General features: G+C 40.5%; 1 protein-coding gene across 1 annotated transcript in view; it reads right to left on the reverse strand.

The window, feature by feature from the left end:
* The window catches only part of CLVS1 (clavesin 1), a gene marked incomplete at both ends in the record, with an annotated part of 161,152 nt that extends 146,264 nt beyond the window's left edge, over positions 1–14,888 (reverse strand). Inside the window, one exon of the mRNA XM_084230148.1 lies at positions 14,434–14,888. Within this exon, the coding sequence (XP_084086274.1) occupies positions 14,434–14,888 (455 nt within the window). The remainder of the gene's footprint in view (positions 1–14,433) is intronic.
* Between the last annotated feature and the right edge of the window lie 2,739 nt (positions 14,889–17,627).

Here is a 17,627-nt window from a genome sequence, read left to right on the forward strand (position 1 = left end):
GGCAACTCTCCACTATTTTAAGATTTAATTCCTCCTCAATGCCCTCTTCCCTTACAAAACTATTAGGTAAATGAGGCATTGAAGTATTATTCTGGGAGATTTCACAGATCAAATATCAAACTGAAATTCTCTCCCTATGGTGGTGTGATGATCAATATGCATTCTATAACATTAGATGATGGATTAACTCATACACTCATGAGGAACTGCGTGATCAACAAAATCCACACAAACCTGTCAGGGGGAGAACACGGAGTAAAAATGAGAAGTTATTTACAGAGAAGCAGGTGGGAGTCAAATTTCCATTTCCTGGGCTCCACACAGAAGGTGGTACCTTGAAAAATGGAACTACTGATGACGAGAAACACTTTTTTCACTCCATCTGGGACACAATGACACAGAATATAGAATTGAAGAGGTGAGAGAAAACGATGAAGAGTTGAGAGATACTCCCACAGCATTATTGCATGAGGAAGTTGATACCTGAGTTTAAGTCACACAGCAGGTGGAGACTGACCCACAATCCTCCCTGCTGCCTCTCACGCTCTTCAGCCTTCTATGTCAAGCTGATAGTCGCTGGGCAAGGGGTATACAGAGCATCCTACACTTTTCCTCTCTTTGTTCCAAGTTCAGTGACACATAACTCCAGTCCCCCTAACAAGAACATGGTCATTGGAAGAGTCTAAATAAAGCCTCTCTCATTTAGGTTTTCCATTGTTGCAAACTTCTCCCCACAGCAGCCAGTCAAGAGGCTAACACCGAGCCCTGCTCTGTATTTTGTATACCAAGGAGAAAAAGACATGGCATCCTTGGAGCATGAAAAAGTGTACAGTAAAGAAGATTAGTGTGACAGGCATTCAGGAAGAACAAAGGAGAGATCTGTGTTGCCCCGGCCACGGGCAGAGCTTCTTAGTCTGGTTGTGAGCTATGAAAGATGAATAGGACTTGATTTACCCCAAAAATAAAGTCCGAATCCTTTATGGCAAGCAAGGCCTTTCCCTCCTGCTCTCAGCTTACTTCCTCAGCCTCATCACTCCTACATGTGCTCTTACATTCTATATTCAGTGTAACCACCCAAGGCTCTCTCAGTGGGGCAGCGCCTTCTCCCCTGGATCACTGCACAGTTCAAACGGGCTCCCTCTCATTCCCTGCCCTCCAACTGCTCAATCTTCTCCTTCAAGTGAGAAAATGTCAGTAAAATTTCTCTGAGGCCCCAGCTTCCCAGCAGGATTGCTGCCTCTTATCTGCACTCCTATGGCTTCCATGTGCAAAGTAGGGAGAGCTGGGATGAAAGGGAGGGAGAGGGGAGAAGACTCATTGGACTCAATGGGAGATGCTCTTTGGATTCTTAAGGTTTTATATGACAAAATATATGCAAAGACTAAATCAAATTTATTAGGGAATCATTAAAGATTCCTGAAATGGGATTTTGTAACAGATTCTGAGCACAAGCCCCAACAGCAGACCCCAAACATAATCATGCAATAAGTAGGAGAAAAAAATGTCCAGGCTCAAACCACCAACCTGGCTTGTGATTTTTTTCCAGATTAAATATCCTCTATTTAAAATGAGGATAGTAATAGCTCCTTCATAAATTATCAGCTATTAAACAACACAGCACAAGGAGATGCCTAATACCTGGTAACAAAAGAAATGTTAACATTCTGTAATCCAGAAAGATACTGGGTATTATTTGTAGCAGTGCCATATTTGAAATGAGATCCAGAGACACTTAGTGGGGAGTGTTGGAGATAGGGAACAGATAAAGGCAAAGAGAAAAATGATGTGAAACACAGTGAGAATGTACAACAACAACAAAACCCACATCACTTTAAAACCTTCACAACAAAATTTACTCTTTCTTTATTTTCCTGTCTGATGTTACATTTTGCAGTATAGTAGCAATAACTTCTACTGCTTTATAGTACACTCCCAATAAATGGCTTCTGAGCCTGATTTACAACCTCAGCAAAGTGCAGGCATTTAATCATTCCCAGCAGCTGTTTAAAGTTCTCTCTATCACCATTGAGGAGCGATTATCTGAGAACCATATTTAAAGGGCAGGAGAGCTGGTAAATGGTTATAGATCTGAGGTTTGGGGCTCAGGGACTGGGGGGTTTCCTCTTCAGTTCTACAATATCCTCATTGTAAAGGGATCAAAAGATGCTTCCCAGTTTATTGAGAACTGGGGAAAGCAATGAGTAGCCCAGAAGTGCTCTAGGTCACACAGGAACAGGCCCAGAGCTGGCAGTGCACACATTCAGAAAATCATCTATGCCCCTGAGAAACTAGAACATGAACCCAGTGTACAGGCAAGAATGATTAAAATTGCTCTTTCTACATTCCCTTTTTTTAACTGACACTGGCATTTTAAGGAGCAGGCACAGGTTATACCCCTACTGTAGCGCAAACTGGAGTAATTGAGAACAAGTTTATCGTGCTTTATCCATGCATTGCTTTGAGGAGGAAGTTATTCTTAGAAGGTGGAATTTCTAGCCATCAGAGGAGTTGTTTTTTTGCTTGTTTGTTTTGTTTCTTTATAAGGAAAACGAGTATGAGTATCATGCCTTTTAAACTACGGCATTTGTAAGGGAGCATTTGGGAGAAGCAGCCGATCTGCAAAGATACACTGTCAATAATAACCTGCAGGTCCTTAGGGCCCCCTCCTTGTAAACCCGCCCAACCCATCCTGTCTTTACAAGATGTTGTCTGTGCTGCGTGACATTTGACATCTTCCTGAAGAGCAGTCACCCAGTTAGGCAGGGACATAGATTTCCATGTTATCTCAGAGCTGAGACCCCACTGCTCTCGCTGTCATTCAATCCATTCATGGGATAGTTTCTAAAGGGTTTGCAAGGATCTGAGGTCAATCGAAAATTTATATTGACAGTGAACAGAAAGCAGCTGAGCCCTGAACTAAGTGGATTAGAGTATGAGTGGTGAAGAATGTCAGATAAGGAGTTTTTGTGGAGGAAGAAGGGGATTTAAAAGAAATAGTCAACTGACCCATGTGACAAGACATGTCCAGTAGCTTGAGGAGGGCTATAAGCTCTTCTAGATTCATTCCATCATCAATCAGCAGCTTCTTAGGAGCGCATAGCAGGGATGTATTCTATTTTATAAGGTCTTTCTCCTGAATGAGAAATCATGCCTTGGGCTTTTAGAATCTGAATTAGATAGAAGTGAGAAAACCACCTGAATTATGGAAGAATAGAAATGGCTAAGTGTCAGACTCCCATTTTAACATACTTCATTTAATCCTCACAGTTCCACACAGTATGTTATTATTACAAATGGTGAGGAAACTGAGGGTTAGAGCAGTAACATATCTTGCCTAATACGCTGCAGAGCTGGGCATCTGTTTGCCAGTTAAAAGTCTGCAAGTGAACACTCATTTTAATATAAGGAATGGATAGGCAAAGCTGACACCTTTGATCACTATTTTAAATCAGGCACATAGTAGGACTATACTTTGTATCATATTCAAGGCATTATTCTGATCTTTGTTTGGGTTGAGATTCTTAAAACAAAGTCATTAGTCTCAATATTAGTATTTTCAAGTAATTAGGGCAGAGACTGTATAAACTTTTCAATCTTTGATTTGTCAGGATGGGGGATGGGCCACAAGGAGAGATGAGGTCCTGCTCAAGTCTTTTGATTCGTTCAGATTTCCTTACTGAAACATCACTGAAAGGCATCCTAGAAGTCTGATGTAGTGGTCCCCAACTTGGCAAATGAATTCTAGTGATGACCGGTGCAGCATGGTATTTTAACAATGCAGTTAGGCCTGAAATGCAGCCTATTTTAGCTACTTAACAACTGTGTGAGCTTGGATAGCTTACTTAACCTCTATGGGTTTCAGTTTCAACATCTGCAAAATATGGATATTAACAATGTCTAAGATCATTACTGTTTGTCCCATGGTAAACACCTAGTAAGCACTCAACTTCGTTTGTGTGGTGTAATAATTCTTCTTCACTTCAGTTCATTTTTGCTCATGCTCAAGTACTTTACAATTGGAAAACTGATCACTTCCAGAGTGATTCTGGGAGTTTCTTGGCTCTAGGGAAGATCCATTTAGCTTGCTTTATCTCTGCTTGTCTCACCAATATTGGGCATTGAGACACTAGAAATCTGTTCCCCACCATGCCACAAGTTCTTACGCTACGGACAGACAAGCAGAATGAGGTGCAGACCCCAACCTACTTGTAAAAGGATTTTCTACACTCCTGCAAAAGCTAACGGTGAACCTCAATCAGTTGACTGATTTAAAATTTGAAAAGTTATATCTTACCTACTTCCTTGGGATTTAAATCTGAAGAAAGAACCTGCTTAATGCTCATCTCCCACTGCCAAATCACACCACAGAGCTGTCAAGACATTTGCTACGTCAGCCCTTTAGAGATTGCCACAGGTCAGCAATAACCGGTGATGTTTGAAGGAGCTGCTATCTCCAGCATATCCATCAAATAAATTACTACATGGCATTTAGGGGACAAGAAGCAGCTGAATGCCTTCTGGGGGAAAAAAAAGTGAGCTGAAAAGCACCTGTTCCTAAGTACAGATTCCAGGTTGTTTATTATTTTATAAACTATCTATGTTGGTGTCCTTGCTTTCAGAATTGTGAATGCAAGAAGGTCAAGTACTTTAGTAACATTCATCTTCTCATCATAATGCCTGGAGGGATGAGGATGCATGGATTCAAGTGAGATATCATTCTAGGACCATGAACTCAGAACAGGAATGCTGCTTTTGGACCATGAGGAACTCACACCAAGGTCAGAGACTATAGCCATTCAGTATCTTTATTCAAGGCAAGAGCAATTGTAGAAAAGTTCAATTTATCTCAATAAAGAGTAACAACAGGGGAGATTCTAATAAGGACACAAATAATGATGTAAACCAATGTCATCACAACAAAAAGTAATAATAAGGTCCTGTTCAATTAAAAATTAAAAGAGTAACAAGCCTTGTATATTATCAACACTATAGGGTAAGGTAAGAAAGTATCAGGCTTTTCTGCCCTCCCGCCATTAGGATAGATGACGGAACCCTTCGGTCCTGAATGCATGCATGATGGCGGGCACCTGGAGTAGGGTGTGGGCATAGGTAGATGGGATTCGCCTGGGCTAGGACAGGGTTTTTAAGGGCGGCATCACGGGGATGCCAGCAGAAGCTGAGAGCAGAGAAGCAGAGAGAATGCTGGAGAGCCCAGAAAGAGTGATGACTTGCTGATGACAGCACCCCTGCCTGCTGTATGCTTGATAAATCCCAATAAAAGCCTGCCAAAGCCACTGAGGGCTCCAGGACTGGACTCCTCCTTTACCCCATCTGCTGGATCAGAAAACCTGCTCAGTGGCCTGTCCTGCCCTCTACAAACACCCCATACACTTTCTTGTTTGCTAGAACTGAGTGATGAGTCTCCATTTTATATCTTCCCACTCATATTAGAGACTAGACAAGACCACAGCACTGAGCCTCCAGAATCATCTCAACCTCTGGTGTACCCAGCTTTTCATGCACATTAATCATGGTCTGGGCCACATTGGGATGCACAAGTTATGTCCCTATTGTTTACACTGGACCACCCTGTGCCTCTTCACCAGGAGAGAAAGCTAAGGGCAGGGCGTGAGGAAACCTTGAATTTGATTCTGGGGTCATTTTTCTTCTTTTCAGATTCTGAGTGATTCAGATTCTGAGTTTTAACCTCTGAGTTCAGGATAAAAATGAGATTATAGATAGGCTCAGTGGAAAGGCAGTTTTTACATTCAAACAGACTAGGGAAGAATACCATCTCTGTTTTATCCGTACGCATAACACGCACACTTGAGATTACGGTAGACATTAGAAATCATATATGTCAACACTTGGTGTAAAAGTGTGGGGTAAATGATTATCAGGTTTTTCTGCCCTCCTGCCATTAGCATTGATGATGGAGTCCTGTGGTCCTGAATGCATGCCTGATGGCGGGCACCTGGAATGGGGTGTGGGAACATGTAGGTGGGTTCACCTGGGCTGAGAGACTAGGCTTATAAGGGTGGCGTCACAGGGAATGGAACAGAACAAGACCAGAAGAAGAAGAAGCAAGAGAGTGGAACAGAACCACCGGAGAACAAACAAGAGAACAGCACCAGTAGAGAAGCAGAGACCCTGAGTGAACACCAGAGAGCCCAGGAAGAGTGAAGACTTACCAGGGGCTGGAAGCCTGCCAGCTTCCCCCTCTGCCGACCCCTGGCACCCCTGCCTGCCATGTATCTGGTAAAATGACAATAAAAGCCTGAAAAGCCACCGAGGGCTCCAGGACTCTCTTTTAAACCATCTGCTCAGGTCATAGAAAACCTGCTCTATGCCTCCTGCCACGACAAAGAGTGCTTAACAAAGGGTAGTTCTTGACAATGTTAGGATGTTTGTGGACAATTCCTGTCAATGGTTCTCAAAGTGGGCTCCAGCTCCCCTATGGGCTTTGGAAATATGGAGGTGGTCGTTTTGCTTGTCACAGTGCCTCAGATGGGATGTTAAACATTCCACTATGTTCAACACATCCCACACATAAAGAATGGAGCAGTTCCAAATGACAACTGTGTTCCCTTTGAGAATCACTGCTCCTAAACCTCAAATCCTCTCCATGGTGATTCATTGCACTTATCCAAACACTCATCTATCACCAAGAAATCCACTTACAGTCTTTCAGAAGCTGCATGGGTATTTAGATATAACTAACCACCCAGAGACTGAACAATAGGCTCCAGATGTCTTTGGAATGAGCTTAGAATTGGAAGTCCCAAGCCTGAGTTTAAGTTTTTCGATTGATGAGTCATAGCGGTCCTTGACTTGAAAGTATAATCTCCTTTGCAATCCACTCCTTTGTCATCTCTTACATATTGCTACTGAAACTATCCAAATGGCAATGAGCATTTAATCAGAAAATGCACATGGAAATACTTGGGAGCCATAAGGTCCTATGCAACTGTATAGTATATAGATGTGCAGTAATGTATGCTGTAATATAATTGACTAGGAACCAACTTAAGGCTCTGCCCTTGAGAAATATGATTGGCCTGAACAACACAATGCTGAGCCATCCTGGAACCTGAGCCACAAAGAGAAATCAATAATTGTTATTACACTTTCTTTAAAATTTTGATATTTTGTTTATAGGGATTTTTTGGTATAAATTTTTATTTAAAAATATTTTATGACAAAATTATTTACTTTGATTACTGAGTAGTTTGGTGTCACCTTGAAATTTTGCACCCCAGGCAAATGCCCTATTCTCTCACCCTTGTCCTGGCCCTGGTCTGAGGCCAAGCTCCTTGAACTTCAATCCAGTTGCCTGGGCTTCAGTTCTGACCTTTTTGTCCCTTTGTATTGTGAAGAAAGAGAGCCTACTGAATTCATTCCCTTTAATAACTCTAAATACTTGAAGGTAGTAATCAGTGGTTCATCAGCCTCCTTTCTTTTTACTAAATTACCCTAACTTAACTCTTCCTTCAAGGGCCACAGCTTCCTTAAAGGATCAACTTTCTCTTTTCTTTTTTCTAAGATTTATTTATTTTTATACAAGAGCTGGGGTACAGGCCAGAGGCGCGGGAAGGTGAGAGGATTCACCAGAGACAGAGTGGGGATCAGAACAGGCAGACGACTGATATACACTGCTGAGGGGAGCAGTGGGCGAGACAAGAGAGGTCTGCCACACCATGAGGGAATCTCCCTGGCCGGCCAGGAATCGAACCGGTGCTGCAAAGGCTGTAGACAGCTTCACAGTGCTGCGCTCAACCCACTGCACCACAGGGGAAGCCCCAAAGGATCAACTTTTCAACTAATATTCAACATCAATGCTGATTGCTGAGTTTCTAGTTATGGGAAACAAACAATTCACTGACCAAAAAAAAAAAAAAAAAAAATGTCCAGCAAAGTTTTATATATTATTTGCAAAGCATTTTTAATTGTTTTTCCTCCATTAAAGTACTTATGAACTAGGTTGTAGGTTACATAAAAAATTACCAGGCTTTTCTGCCCTCCCGCCATTAGCATTAATGATGGATCCTTGCAGTCCTACATACACACCTGATGGCAGGCACCTGGAGTAGGGTGTGGGCATGCATAGGTGGGCACACCTGGGCTGGGAGACTAGGCTTCTAAGGGCCACGTCATGGGGATGCCAGAGAGAAGGAGAAGGAGAGTGAGAACGAGAGCCAGACCAGCAGAGCAGCAAAGGAGAAGCAGAGAAGCAGAGCCTACAAGATAATGCCAGAGAACCCAGAAAGAGTGAAGACTCGCTGGGGGCTGGGAGGCCTGCCAGCGCCCCCTCCCCCCCCCCTTGTAAAAAGCTCAATAATAGCCTGAAAAAGCCACCAAGGTATCCAGGACACTCCTTTTACTCATCTGCCTGGATCATAGAAAACCTGCTCTGTGCCATCCTGGCGCTACATAGATGAATTACATATAGCACTAATGGATACTATTGTAGTCTTTTGTAGGACTTGTATTATCTGGAAACTTCAAAAGTTTTTCTTATATCCTGAGAATACAATTAACACAATAGGTAGGGCCACTGAAACCAGGAAACTCCTCTGAGCCTCCCAACCACAATTGAGCTATTGTAGAGAAACTTGGAGCACGATGGCTTGGGGATTCAGTTGTATATTTTATATTCTTCTGGGTGAAGGAAGTTGATATGGCATCAAATACCGCTTAGAAAGAACATCTTGTGCCCCAGGATCCTAGATATTTGCCTGATTTGATTTTTTCCTTAATAATTAACTACTATTTATAAAACACCAACTAGTGCTAATCTATGACTGTCACTCCCACTTTACAGGTGAGCAACTGAGGATATTAAGAATTTAAGCAGCTTGCTCAGGACACATGTGTGGTAAGGAAGCATCTGGGATCTGAAGCTGGCCATCTGGCTTCAGACTTTGTCTTTTAATCACTGTTCTGTTCTGCCTCTTGGACACCATCAAGGAGGATAATTGGGGTTAATCTTTGCATAGCCCCACCTGCCAGATATGACGCCTATTTCCAATTGATGATATGAGATTCTAGGAAGGAAAATCATTTGACTAAGTTTAACTCCTTTTTCAGCTGAATGAAATCCGAAAAAAAATAGACATTCCCCTCTAGGCACACATTTCCCTGTCAAGCACCAAGGCATTCATGGGCAAAGCAGACTAAATAACCAGGTAGGAGTGCATAACTCAGAAAGATCAAGAAGTAGAATTTTTTTATTAGATCTAAAGGGGCAAATTGTGAAGTCAATGCCGATAGAAGTTTAGGTGGGAAAGATGAAAGGGTTCATTGAGGAATAGTGCCCTTAGGTCTCCATTACCGACCAAATTGCTGAACTAAAATATAAATTCTGCTGACCCTGAAAGTACCAGCTTCATTTTCTGGATGAATATGTCGGGGCTGATTTAATCTAACTCAGTTTGGTTCATCCTGGCACCTCAGAAAATACAGAATCAGACAGCTTCTGGTAAGGACTAATTTCTGAAGGAGGCCAAAGCCCAAGATACTACTGTGCCTCGGTTGGCCTGCTTAACCCAGGCCAACAGAGCCTGCAGGTCCCCTGGAGGACAGTGAAGCCCATCGCTCTCAGCTCTATGCTCTGTTCATGGTGTCTGGATCTAGATGAATGAGATTTACATAGTTTTAATAAATATTAATAACCATTTTAATCTCAGTAAACCTTTCATAGGAGACATTCAAATCACTTTCCAGTCATCTCAGACTCCCAAAGTGAGTGAAGGAATCATTTTGCAAAGCTGTGTCTACTCTCCCAGGCCTTCCAGGCCCCATTTAGGCTTGGTCTGCGTGACAAAGGAACATATTTGGGGAGAAAACAAACAAGTGCTTGGGACAGATAGGTGGGCGGTTAACACTCATCACCCCCTTTCAAGTTCAAATATTATGTTCCTGTCTTATTTTTAATTTGTTTACCATCTGTGCTTTTACAGCGGGATATTTTATATTAATGATAATAGGAGAAGCTAATATTTATCGGTTGCTTACTAGGTGTCAAGCAATGAGCTGTGTTCCTTAAATGTATTATTTCATTCAGTCTTTCCACTAACCTATGAATGGGCTTCATTTTCATCCCCACCTTACAGATGAGAAAACTGAGGTTCAGAGAGATTTGTCTGAGGTTTGGTCTAAGTTCCCAGAAATAACCAGTAAATCACATGAAAGTATTCATTTTCAGACTGAAGTTTGTCTCTCATGATCAGTGATGTCAATGAGATAGCTTGCCATTCACCTTATTGTTAAAACCAAAGTGGCTTGGAACAAAAAATATTTTATACTTTGTGAAAAAAAGTATAATTTGTGGGAAAAAAAATCCTCAAGTAGCTCAAATAGACCAGCCTTGAGGTAGTTTGAGAGGGTGAGAGCATGGGAGGAAGAAAAGGAGAGAGAGAAGAGAATTCCCTCAAAACAAAAAAAACAAAAGACAAAACAAAACACAAAACCTTGTGAGTTAGGAGCCTATAAAGTATATTTTAAAATACCTTTTCACCCATAAGATTAGGTGAAATGAGATTCACATTCATGAACAAAGGAGTGAAGTAACTCATTCAAGTTTATCCTAATGATAAGTATTTGCAGTATTCCCTCAGAGTTGTTTCTTCTTACTTCTTAGGAACAGATTTTGATGGATCTATCATATAATCTAGTGATTTCACTCCTAGGAATCTACCCAAATGACACAAAAACACCAATTTGAAAGGAAACCTGCACTCGTATGTTTATTGCTACATTATTTACACAATAGCCAAGATATAGAAACACCCCAAATGTCCCAAAATAGATTAATGGATCAAAAAGCTGTGTTATATTTACACAACAGAATATTACTCAGTCATCAAAAAAGACAAATATTCCATTTGTGGCAACATGAATAGACCTGGAAAGTCTTATGCTAGCCGAAATAGATCAGAAGAAAAAGATAAATGCCAAATAGTCTCAATTATATGTGGACTATAGAGAAACCAAATCAAAGGTCAAGAAAAAGTCAAAATTAGCATGATGACCATAAATCTGAGGCATACAGAAAGGAAGTGGGGTTGTCAAACCAGGGGAGGGAAGAACACAAGGGAATATGGTGATGGTTCAGGGGTAATATAGTGATGGGATTACTATGGGGACTACAATGACATAAGAAAAAATAATAATAATAAACTTTTTTAAAAAGAACTCATTTTAGTTATATATATATGTATCTCATTATTGCATAATACTAATAGAAAGTAAGACATGCTACTATGATTTGTTTCTTTGTATGTAGATTACTACTTGCTGGTATTATAGGCATCATCTGTCTTAGCAAATGGAAATTCTTGAACATTTATAACTAAGCACAAATGAAGGCAGCATGATCACTCTCCAGGCATCAAAATTTTACCATTTCTGAGGATAACTATTCCCTCTAGTTGAAGACTAATTTCCTGTCTTGATGGTTTGTGTGTCTCAGAAAGAGTTATCCTATAGTAGATGGGAGTCAGTTGTTCATACGTTTGCACCACAGATGGACAGTGGGTTGCTGGCAGAAATCATGTTTTTTTATCATTGTCTTTAGTGTCTTAGTATGAGAACTGGCACAAAGTTGACTGAATGATAGGTGATTAAATGTACAACCTGAATTTTATTTTTCATCAGTAGAGCATTGTAATGAGAGTTCATCATTAATGCTTCTGGAATAACAAAGCAGAAAGGAAGACTGGTTCAGGTGCAAACCTGACCAAACTCTAGACTGGTAATATTAAATCATTAAAATACCCCTTCCAGGGGCCTCCCTGTTGGCACAGGGGCTTAAGACGCAACCTATGAAGCTATCTGCAGCTACTACAGCTCAAATTCGATCCCTGGCCAGGGAGTTTCCCACATGGCACAGCAGACCTCTCCTGACTCGCCCGCTGCTCCCCTCAGCAGTGTATTTTGGTCACTCTGCCTGTTCTGTTCCCCACTGTCTCTGGTGAATCCTCTCACCCCCCACACCTCTGGCTTGTACCCCAGCTCTTGTATCCATAAACAAATAAATCTTAAAACAAAACAAAACAAAACAAATACCTTTTCCAGGTATGGTTTCCCTATCCTATTGTAGCAACCAGAAATTAGCCAGTGGTCACCAAGGTTTCCTACACTATGAACATTTTTCTGAGGGATAGTGACATAAGGCAGTGAAGAGGCACCCCATAAATTCCTTGCAATCTTATTGGAGGAGGAGTCTTTGACATATTTTTAAAGTTAAACTTGTTTCTCCTAAGTAACAAATATTTTAATGATACCCCCCGTGGAGGGGTATCATTAAGCCACCAGGGAAGCTTTGGAGATTGACCCATGCATTCCTTCTCATTCAACATTTCCTGGATATTAAGTCATGTATCAAAGAGATAAACAGAGAAAAGACACAGTCTCCTGACCTCAAGGAACTTGCAGTCTTGGGAGGAAGAATGAGAACAAGCACACAGGTAAACATGCTTTTACAATAAAGAGGCTTACATCACGCTCTCAAGTTAGATCATTAGGGCCTGACTCCTGACTCCCACTAGCAGACTAGCTGACATTGAGTGAGTTACTTAACTTCTCAAAGCCTTATGCCATCATATGTAAAATACAGATTGTAATATTATAACATAATTATAAATACAATACCTATCTTGCAAAGTTTTCAGGTGGATTAAATAAGTTTTACATCCATATATGTACTTAGCAGAGTACATATATACATGTACTTAGCAGGGTGGGGGATAAGTTATTTAAAATATTAGTTTTGATAACAGTAGTTCTTATGTTGCGATAGTAAATACTTTAATGGGACTATGAGCAGAGGAGGGTACCTCATGAAAACAGCGTTGGGTTGGGGGCTAGATGATTAATCTCCTGAAGAACAGTAAAGATGTGTATGAATCAGTACACAGACAGTTGGAATTTGGATAGAAAGTAGTCTCAAAAATAGGAGACTGGATCAAGAAGAGGTGGTATAGATACACAATGGAATACTATTCAGCAATCAGAAAAGATAAACTCATGCCAGCAACATGAATGGAGCTAGAAGGGATTATGCTCAGTGAAATAAGTCAGAAGGAAAAAGAAAAATATCGGATGGTTTCACCTATAGGAGGAGTATAGGGGAGCCAAATAAGGGATCAGGGGAAAAATAATAACAATAAAAAACACAACAAAAAAAAACAGGCAATATAAATTAGAGACATTGTGCAAGGTGGCGGAGGGAGAGGGATCAAAATGAGGGTGGAAAGAGCACAAGGGACTATGGTGATGGAGCACGGGTGAATTGGTGGTGGAAATTTTATGGGTATTGTACCTGAGAAAATAAAGCAAACATTGTACAAAAATGAACAATGATGTAAAATACATATAAATTTTAAAAAAGAAAGTGTTTGGTCTCTTCTTTAGGTGTCTGATGGATCAAAGGCCTGGTGGCAAATAAAAACCTCAGCTCGTCAAGGTAAGGTTTATACTTCCAACCAACTGGACCAGGGAACGCAGGCAGGGCAGAGGAGGAAGCAGAACAGGAGACGGAGAAGGTAGATCATAAAGGACCTTACTTTACATTGAAGGTCTTGCCGGTCATAGAAGAATTTTAATTAACAAAGTGACATGGAATTTTGGCAGGGCTGCTCTGACTATGGTGCTGACGAGTAGGGCTCAGAAGGGACTGGGCAGGAGGCAAGAATGCCCATTAGGAAGTTGCTGCAGCAATGTGGGCACAAAATGATGAGAACCAAAGTAAGGCAGTAGCTATGGGAACAAAGAAGTGAAGACATAAGAGAGGTTTTTAAGAAGAAAGGGGTGGGAGTTGGCAAATTAATTGAATGTGAATAGCAAGGGGAAAGGGTGATCCAGGATGCCATGAGGATTCCTGGTTTGAAAATCTGGATGGATGGAAGAGCATGTTGGCAGGAAACTGATGCATTCTGTTTGGGATGTGTTGAGTTCCTGGTTCTTTATAGAACTTTCAGGGAGGAAAGTCCAGCATTTCTTTAATAGAAAGGTCTTGCACTTTAAAGAAATATAGGACATTAAAGTCTTGGCGTGGATCCAAGAAATTATGTTAGAAACCCTGTATGGAATCCACTTTTGTTGTTAGCAATGAGAACACTACAATCAGAATATATTGTTCTTTTAGAAGACCGCTTTCAATTTTATTAAAATAACAACCCATCTTAATGAAGAGAAAGACTCCTAAATTCTCTTGCAAGTCTAAGCTATGATCCTATTGTTCTGAAAAACTGCTGTGAATCTGCAATTGCCTTTTGAGGGCGATAAACCTGCGGCCTTAAAACTTCCTTTGTTGGTATGTGAAATATATTTTTCAGATGACAGTCCACTCTCCACAAAGCCACATAGCCCCAAACATGCAGTTACTATGTTTTTGAAAAAGAAAAACCAAATAAAGACACTATCTACATTTACCTACTCTGATCCCAATTGGCTGCAAACAGTAGGAGAATCTTCCTGCCATAGTGATCTCGGTTTTCCAGCACTCCAGGGAAGCCATCGATGAGAGCCCTCTTAATGCCGGGATCATCGGCCTTGAAGTTTTTGAACATGTCCAGGTTTAGCTGGCGGTACTGGAAGTACTGAGCCAGGAGTCTAAAGGCATCTGCTTGGTGAAACTTCCTGGCTCGGAGAAATCTCAGGATGAAGGCATCATCTGTACGTAAAAATCCAATGTCAGGCCTGGTGATGATCATGTCCCTGACTTGCTGAATATCCTGATGTAAAACATCTGGGTTTTCATTCAGTTCCAGGCGAGCTTTTTCTATAGTCTCTGGACTGAGTCCAGCTTGTAAATGGGTCATCTTGGCCAAATCTCCTTTCCAACTGCTTAATTTCTGATATTTGGGAAGCAGAAAAGCTGGTCCCATTCACCTGATGATCTTCTGGAATTGTGGCCCATTCAACGGTTTTTTTACTACCAAACTGCCACTGAAACAGACAAATAGGTCTTCTTTCTGTGCTCGGAACGCAGCAGGACCTTCAGGTCCTATTTGGTAGTAGCCATCCAAAAGAGAAGCAAAACTGAGGCCATTGCTAACTGCAAAATAAATGCACACAAGAGAAACAAAACAGATGATACAAAGAAAATCTTAGCCACTTAATTGAAACTTATAAAAGCAGTATATTATGCTATGGGTCTAATTACATTAGGTATCCAAAGAATAAAGGAGAAGTTATCTTAAAAATTGGACACTCAGGGCCTCCCTGGTGGCTCATGGGGTTAAGGATCAGCACTATGAAGCTATCAGCAGCCAGTGCAGCATCAGTTCAATCCCCTGCCAGGGAGCTGACCCACATGGTACCAGACCTCTCCTGTCTCTCTTGCTGCTCCCCTCAGCAGTGTATTTCAATCTGTCTGTTCTGCTCCCCACTCTGTTTCTGGTAAATCATCTCACTCTCCCACACCTCTGGCCTACACCCCAGCTCTTGTATGCATAAATAAATAAAATGAATCTTTAAAAATATTGGACACTCAGCATAATTTTTATTATTGACAACTTGTATGCATAATATACAATTATATAAAATACGTTTGGGAAAAATTTAGTTACATTGACTAGTGAACATAGTAGCATATTATCAGATTAGTAGTAGATTTCTCTTTTATTAATTACCCTAAGAAACAGTGAGAAGACACTTCTCTGTTATAGCATGCTTTATAGGGCTATTCATAGGCCTAGATATGATGGACAACTTATGGCTCCTGCACAATTTATTACTTCCCATTAGCCTCTTCTCTCAAATAGAAGTATCTTTCACAGAAATCCATCCTGCCTTTTTAAAAGGCAGCTGTTTGTATCTTAACAATAAAAAGGGACTGTTAAAGTTTGCCTTAACCTTACCCCCAAGGCACCTAATTATTCAAAACTGGACTATCATATCAACCATGGGCTAGCTGGGGAGGACTGAGCGGGGCTAGGAACTTGACTCACAGTAATCCAATTCAACAGGAATGAGACTGGGTGCTCCTGTATGGATCTTTACAAGAGGTTTTATTGTTTGCCTTTTTTACCCTATTTAGGGAAGGCAAAGGGTATTAAAACCCTTTGTTGTCTTCCCACCTAACTCAATATCCATTCAGGCTTAAAAATCCTTCCATTTTATTTATATCAATTTGCTGTTGTCCCAAGATATCATTTTACTTATGATAGTTGTTTTAATCCCCTTAACTGCATCCCTTATAATTTCTCCATCTCAGTGTTATACAGAGAAACACTCATACTATTTCGAACTTTCTCATTTTAAATATAAATGTTTTAACTCTCTTAGACCTTTGTTTTGTTGAACTTGGAAGTTTCAAAAGCAGACAAGCTGTAAATAAATTTGGAGGCATGCATTTTCTCCATTTGCACTGAGAGGTAGAATATTTACCCCCAAATATAATTATTATTGGTAATTTTTATCATACAATATAATTAAAAAAACAAAAGATTCCTTGGCTTAATTTTGAAGTAGTAGTAATTTGTTAATGGTGGCAATTAGCTCACATATTTCTCTGTTTTATTTGTTTTGTAATATGGAAAGACAAAAGACAGTTCCAGTAACATGTTCATTTTCCAGATAGCAGAATAATGAGAATAATTTTATTTATAAGATCAGTAAATATCTGGAAATATTTTTAAATAAAAACTTCATAAAATAATTTGTAAGACAATATCATTTAGCTCTGTAATATGTGAAAACAAGAAATAGAATGGAATCTTACTTCTCACAGATTCTTAGGGACTTAGAATAATAAAGGAAAATAGTGCTATGAACTATTTCTAGGATTGGAAGGAACTTCAAAACCAGCTAGTTCAATGCCCATCCAATGTTAAAATTCCCTCTCTAAAAGTCTCACCCATCACTTCAAAAAGTTCCTTTGTTTAGTATCTGTGCCTTCTAATTCACTCTACACCCACTGCAATCTAGTTTTGACTGCTCTCTTTTATCAATGAGCAGATGATCATATAATTTATTATCCAAATGTAGACACTAGGAGGCAGTAGTAGTAATAATAATAATGCTGGAACGTAACTGGAATAGTTCCAAGACAAGAAAACCCAAACAGATGATCATCCTATTAGTGAATGACCTTTCTGTTACTACATCCAATAAACAAATTTTATTGTCTAGTTTATGTGTCCTCTATCATTATTTGTAACTGATGACTTCATCCTTCTTAAAATATCTCTCCCATTCTCCCATCTTTTCTGTGACTCCAGACACCATGCTTTTTCTCCTGATCATCTGTCCATCCCTGCTCAACATTTTCCTTCTGTGCTCACCACTTCAGTGTGGTTTCCCAGGTTTCCTGCTCCATCACTTGACCACCTACATGTGAATAACTTCAGTCCTTGGCTCTCTCCAGATCTTCAGGTTACGTACCCTACTACCTGCTGAACACTTCCTTTTAACTGTTCCCACGACACCACAAACCCAATACATTCAAAACTGAACTAATCTTACATCCTCATCCTGCATTTGCTCTTCCACCTCCATCTCTTAGCAGCTGACCTCATTCTCTGCTGTTCCCCATGCTGGAAACACGGGAGTCAACTATATTCCACCTTCACCCTTGCAACCCACTTCCAAGCAATTGCTTACATAATATAATATTTCCCATT

Source organism: Talpa europaea, assembly GCF_964194135.1.
Source record: "Talpa europaea genome assembly, chromosome: 3".
Taxonomy (NCBI): domain Eukaryota; kingdom Metazoa; phylum Chordata; class Mammalia; order Eulipotyphla; family Talpidae; genus Talpa; species Talpa europaea.